The sequence below is a fragment of the Phascolarctos cinereus genome, unplaced genomic scaffold, assembly GCF_003287225.1.
Source record: "Phascolarctos cinereus isolate Bilbo 61053 unplaced genomic scaffold, phaCin_HiC Scaffold_7;HRSCAF=346, whole genome shotgun sequence".
In the NCBI taxonomy this organism is placed as follows: domain Eukaryota; kingdom Metazoa; phylum Chordata; class Mammalia; order Diprotodontia; family Phascolarctidae; genus Phascolarctos; species Phascolarctos cinereus.
This window is the reverse complement of record NW_027556180.1, coordinates 180,314,660-180,321,507: the sequence shown is the minus strand read 5'-3', so window position 1 is coordinate 180,321,507 and position 6,848 is coordinate 180,314,660. Positions and strand designations below refer to the sequence as shown.

General features: G+C 37.0%; 1 protein-coding gene across 1 annotated transcript in view; it reads left to right on the top strand.

The window, feature by feature from the left end:
• Window positions 1–3,735, top strand: part of TMEM182 (transmembrane protein 182) — an 81,747-nt gene extending 78,012 nt beyond the window's left edge. The window contains exon 5 of the mRNA XM_020987897.2: window positions 1,468–3,735. Within this exon, the coding sequence (XP_020843556.1) occupies window positions 1,468–1,688 (221 nt within the window). The 3' untranslated portion in view covers window positions 1,689–3,735. The remainder of the gene's footprint in view (window positions 1–1,467) is intronic.
• Window positions 3,736–6,848: the final 3,113 nt, after the last annotated feature.

Below are 6,848 nucleotides of genomic sequence, written 5' to 3'. Positions count from 1 at the left end.
CCAGGGGTGGGGAACCTGTGGCCTCAAGGTGACATGTGGCCTTCTAGGTCCTCAGGTGTGTCCCTTTGACTGAATCCAAACTTCACAGAACAAATCCCCTTAATAAAAAGGATTTGTTCTGCAAAACTTGGACTTGGTCAAGAGGCCACACCCAAGGACCTAGAAGGCCACATGTGGCCTTGAAGCTGCAGGTTCCCCACCTCTGGTCCAGGCTGTACTTGCACTGTTCACCTGGGGTTCCCCTATTATGCTCCTTTTGCACCTGGGCTGCCACAGATAGTATAGACAATTGGTGTCTGTTTACACTGACACTAGAATTTTAGGGGAGCTAAACAATGACAAAGCTGGTTTTTTGAAATAAGTTCTCACCATGATGGTGAGAAAAGATCATATGGTGAGAGTGATTGGAATGAATCTATGTAAGGAGATTAAACTCTGTGAGGTTTGAAGGAAAGAAGCAACTTTAACTGAAATATTGGCATACTTGTGTTTTGGTATTTTTTTTTCCCTCCTTTTCTCTTCACTATGGTATATGTGGATGTATGACTCAGTTTGGAGTCATAGACCATGCTGCTCCAACCTCATGACTTTCCCCAATCCAGTCCTTCTTTTACACAGCTGCCAAAGTAATTTCCCCAGAATGTAGGTTTAACCCCATATAATAAACTCCAGTGATTCCCTATTACTTCTAGAATCAAATATAAATTTCTTTGGCATTTAAGCTCATCACAATATGGCCCCTTCCTAGCTTTCCAATCTTGGTAGACTTTACTCCCCTCCAGGCATTTAATGATCCAGCTGCCTTGGCATTCCTAGTACATAATATTCCATCTCCTGACTGTGATTTTTACTCATTGTCTCCCATGCCTGGAATTATCTCCCTCCTCACCTCTGCCTCCTGACTTTCCTAGATTTCTTCAAGATCAGCTCTAATTCTACCTCCTTCTACAAGAGGACTTTAGGGTCTCCCACTTTGAGCCCTTTTCCTCTGAGATTATTTTCTATTTACATTATGTATATCTTTTACATACATAGTTATTTGGATGTTGCATCCCTCGTTAAAATATGAGCACTGTTAGGGCAAGGGCTATTTTTTTTTTCATTTCTTTGTATCTTTAATGCTTAGTGTCATACCTAGCACATGTTCCATCATTTTGAGTTGTGTTTGACTTGCTGTGACCTCATTTGGCATTTTCTTAGCAAAGATACAGAGTTTATGATTTTTGTTTGTCATTTCCTTCTCCAGCTCATTTTACAGATGAGGTAAATGACGCAAATGGGGTTAAGTGATTTGCCCAGGGTCACACAGCTGGGAAGTGTCTGAGGCCAGATTTGAACTCAGGAATAGCTCTTCTAAAACCTCTCCCTTGCACCTTTTGTGTACTAATATCTTGATATAAGTAAAATGGATATAGTGCTACCATGCTTCCAAAATGTGTAAAAGCCCTTCTGATGTATCTTTTTTAGGTATCCTGTTCTCTCTGGTGGTGGTGTTATATGTCATCTGGGTTCAGGCTGTGGCAGATATGGAAAGCTACACAAATATGAAGAGGAAAGACTGCTCAGAATTTACACCCTACGTCATGTACGGCTGGTCATTTCTGCTGGCCCCAGCTGGGATATTTTTCTCTCTGTTGTCTGGATTACTATTCCTCCTTGTGGGGAGGCATATTCACATATACTCCTAATCATCTTTCTGTCACCCAGTGGGGGATATCATAATCTTGTTGAAATGTTTAACTAGAACGTAATCTTTACATGGTGTTTCAATTATGCCATTGTAGAGCTGTTTGGTGTAACTCGATAGGTGTTTTAAATGAATCATTTTAATTTCCTTCTGACAAGAAGGCACCCAGCTCCTTCCAGAAAGCAAAACCTCTCAATTTTATCCAGATACAATTATGAATTTTCAGTTTTTTAGGAACTGTCTTTCATAGGTCTCTTTTTTAATGGCACACATAGCGTTAGGTCTCTTGTTAATTCTGGGAAACTGAAAACAACAAAACATCACATCAGTCAAATAAGTATTTTTTCTTTTTGTTGTTTTTTTTTTTTAAGGCTGCCACTTGTCATTAACTTCTTTTTCTGTTAGAAAAAGAAAAGGTCTTTGGAGAATGCTTAGGAATGGCAAACAAATGTTGATAGAGTAACTTAATCCATCTCCCTCCCCCCCTCCCCCACATACATATCTGCATACACATTTATTGAATCCAATGAACAAATTCTTTATTGTTTAAAAATAGACAGCAGTTGTTCCTGGTGTACTGGCCATAAAAATTCATCAGTAAAATGTAACAGGAAACAAGGGCAGTGCTAATGTGTACATATACAGCTTAGAATAGAAGATGTATTAATTTTTGTAAACTTCATTATCTTTATTAAAATTGTGCATGTTTATGAAAACCTTAATGAATATTAAGAGATGGTAAAGATAAATGCCAAAATTAATATACCTAGTGTTGAATGGATAAATAAATAAGAAACTAATACTGACTTAAATCAATAAAATATTACATGTAAAGATGTTTAAAATTACACAGAAACTAAAGGCTTTAGCTTGGGGTGTAATTCTGTTTAATACTTTAAAATTCCCATTTTAAAAGTATATTGCTATGATGATTTTCAGTGTGAAAGATTTATTTAAGGGAGTATGCTTTTAATATTCAAAAGCCATAAACATCCAAAATAACTCTATCTGAGTATGAGACCAGGGTTGTTTTGTTAAATAAGGTAATAAATTAACTTTTCCTACTCTCCTTATGTGCCCTTGAACTCCTTCTGGGCACATGGCTCCTTTAATTGTCGTGCTTCAGTTTCTTGGTCAGGAAAATGGACTTTTTAATATTTTCATGTTTTTAATCACCTTTGATACCCTGAGGGGAAAGTCCCCTCAGGGAAAGTAACTTTGTGATTTCTCAGAGTGGGCATTTCCAATATCCAAGAAATTAGTTTCATTTGGCCCCAGTCTGGAAGAAAATCAAATCCATCTGAGATACATGTGTATCATTTGCATATGGAAAGCCACCGAGTAGCTTGGTATTAGAAAGGGAAAAACAGAGACAGACTATTGGCTTTGTTCAATTCAAAGTACTTCATTCCACAGCTGTTATAAATACTAAAGGCATCACTAAGAGAGAAGGAAAGAGTGACCACCTAGAAGATTCAGTGGGATAGATTGATGGTTGCTTCCAATCCAACTGCTTTTGTAATTGAAAGACTGCCAGGGTCTTCTCTGCTATTCATTTGCTTTTCCATTAAGGCCTATTTCTGCAGTTCAGTGTGAAAAGGGTATGGAAGAATAACAAGAGTTAGAGATAGCAAGCAGATCATGAGAGCATTTTAGTGACAGCCAGGGGCACGGCCACAATCAAAGAAGTCTCAGTGGCTTAAAAGGTCTCTCTGGTCATTTCAGTTATGTTGATAAATGTTTTTTGTTGAGAGTTCTGGGTTTTTTCTTTTAACTTTCTTACTCCTTTATTTCCTTCTTGACTTTTTACTTGGTTATTAGAAAATTAATTATAGGTTCTGCTATACATATTGACTGCAATATTAAGTTACAGTATGCTATTAAGTCTTCCAGACGATGCTAGATGCATTTGATTAGGATACGTCATCTGTAAATACAATTTCTTTTTGTAGAACTTTGGAATCTAGCCTTCCTCTGATGTAGTGTATGTCATTTAAATCTCATCTACAATCTGCTTTTAGTAAAGGTTTGAATATTTATAACTTTCAGATGGTTATCCTCACTTTCTAGAACACTTATGTTGGTACCATACATTCATTTCAAAGCAATTGGCTGAATGTTTGATATGTATGACACTTTCCCACAGGCCCACACTTTGGAAATATTTTACAGTTGTAATGCATCAATCACATTAATTTCAAACACATTTCCTAATCTAGTGGCAATGCCCAGAAGGAGCCATGGTAAGTAACCTTTGCTAAGTAAGTGAATAAATGCTGCCCTGTTTTTCCCTAGTTAGTTCAATCAGCTTCAGTTGGCTCCATCTCGCAGCTTGTTTGCTAGAGAACTCTACTTGTTTCAATATGACCTTCATCTAACTCAATGAAATTATCTATGTTTAGTCTCTAAGAAGAGTGCTAAAGTTCCTAGTAAGATTAGGTTAGGTTATTCTTGTACTAGAAACTTTTGGTTCAATAAATTAGAAACTTCTTCCAAAACTAAAACAAAATAGTATGTAAAGAAAGTGCAGCAAATGCATTCATGGTCTTTGGTGAAGCCTTTGCCCAGTCTCTCCTGACATTTACATGAATAATTGATTTAGTTATATTTAGTCATGAGCAACTATACAGATTACAGATTATTGGGAAAAACTCCCAACAAAAATAAAAGCTTAATCTGTAGCTATTGAAGGGAGAAGGAAAGGGTGAGGGATAATACCTGTGATTCATTGATGTAGAAAATTTATGGGAGAAAAAACTCCTCTACCAATGTTGGTTGGCATCTCTATAATTTATAGTCTTATAGCATTTCCTAAAGCATTAAGAAAGTAATTGATTTGCCCAAGGTCACAAAATTCAGCTCTTCCTTGCACCAAGGCTTGCTTTCTATCCAGTAAGCCTTCCTTATTTGGGGGAAATATGCTAAATACGCTAAAGCATACGCTTTAAATGTGCTAAAAATATGCTAAAATGTAACATTAGCTTTGCTCAATAGGCATTCTCAAAAATCATTGACCTATAAAAATAAATTCTTGACATTAAATGTAAAGTTACAATGGAATAACAACAACAACAACTAACATTTATATAGTACTTTAAGGTTTGCAAAACACCTTACAAATATTATCTCATTTAATCCTCACAACAATGCTAAGATCTGGGTGCTGCTGTTATGCCCATTTTACTGTTGAGGAAACTGAGGCAAAAAGAGCTTAAGAGACTTGCCCAGGCTTACATAGCTGCTAAATGTCTGAGGCTAGATTTCAACTCTGGTCATTCTGACTCTAAGTCTGGTACTGTATCCACTGTACCAACTATACTTCCTACCAAGGTGTAGTGGTAACAGAACTTATATAAATAGATCCAACATGATTAAAATTTTTAAATTTTGGAGAAGAAAGAATAAGCTGTATATCCTAGAAGGCAACTGAGTAGTGGATAGAAAGCTAGTTCTGGGGTCAGAAAGACTTCAGTTCAAATCTGGCCTCAGATACTTACTAGCTGTGTGACCCTGGAAAAGTCACTTAACCTCTCTCAGCCTCAGCTTCCTGAACTATAAAATGGGAGCATAATAGTACTTGCCTCACAAGGCTGTTATGATGATCATGTGAGATAATATTTGGTAAGGGCGAACAACTGGTCAGAAGGAGATTACAAGGGTCTCTTTGCTAGCACTGAGGCAGGACTCTGTTGCTTTACCCATACTCGGATCTGGATCGCAGTCCTCGGTGGCAGTCCCTGGGTGAGGAGGAACACTAGCATAGCAGAGCTTGAAGCCATAATGAAGGGTGAACCCTCCTCACAGATCCAGGGCAGAAAGAAGTGCTTGTGGTGACTCACAAATCAGAGTTCAGGCCAGGAGAATTGTAAACACCTTTCCTAAGATCATACCACCTTGGAAGAACTAAAAACGTACAGGTCCCTAGGAGCTTGGGACAGTGCGTGCTCCACCTTGGAAACAGAGCCCTACTTTAACAAAGAGTTAAAAATCAAATAACAGGCTGGGAAAATAAGCAAACAACAGAAAAAATTCTGACCATAGAAAATTACTATGGTGACAATGAAGATCAAAACACACACTTAGAAGAAGATAATGAAGTCAAAGCTCCTACATCCAGAGCCTCCAAGAAAGATATGAATTGGTTTCAGGCAATGGAAGAGCTCAAAAAGGACTTTGAAAAACAAGTAAGAGAGGTAGAGGAAGAGGGAAAGGGAAATGAGAGTGATGCAAGAAAATCATGAAAAATGAATCAGCAGCATTGTGAGGAGACACATAAAAAATATTAAGGAAAAATAACATTTAAAAATCAGACTAGGCAAAATGGTAAAAGAGGTACAAAAAGCTGATGAGGAGAAGAATGCTTTTAAAAAAATAGAATTGGCCAAATGGAAAAAGAGGCACAAAAATTCACTGAAGAAAAAAAACTCCTTGAAAATACAGTTGGCCACATGGAAAAGGAGGTCCAAAAGCTCACTAAAGAAAATAATTCCTTAAAAATTAGAATTGAGCAAATGGAAGCCAATGACTTTGTGAGAAATCAAGAAATAATAAAACAAAGCCAAATGAATGAAAAAATAGAAGACAATGTGAAATATCTCATTGGAAAAACAAGTGACTTGGAAAATAGATCCAGGAGAGATCATTTAAAAATTGTTGGACTACCTGAAAGTCATGATCAAAAAAAGAGCACATCATCTTTCAAGAAATTATCAAGGAAAACTGCTCTGGTATTCTAGAACCAAAATGTAAAATAGAAATTGAAAGAATCCACTGATAACCTCCTGAAAGAGGTCCTAAAACAAAAACTCCCAGGAATATTATAGCCAAATTCCAGAGCTCTCAGGTCAAGGAAAGAATATTGCAAGCAGCCAGAAATAAATCAAGTTTTGTGGAGCCACAGTCAAGATAACACAAGATCTAGCATTTTCCACATTAAAGGATCAGAGGGCTTGGAATATGATATTCTGGAGATCAAAAGAGCTAAGATTACAACCAGGAATCACCTAACCAGCAAAACTGAGTATAATCCTTCAGGGGGAAAAAACAGCGAAATAGAGGACTTTCAAGCAGAAGACCAGAGCTGAATAGAAAATCTGACTTTCAAATGTAAGACTCAAGAGTAGCGTAAAAAGGTAAACAGAAAAGAGAAATCATAAGAAAC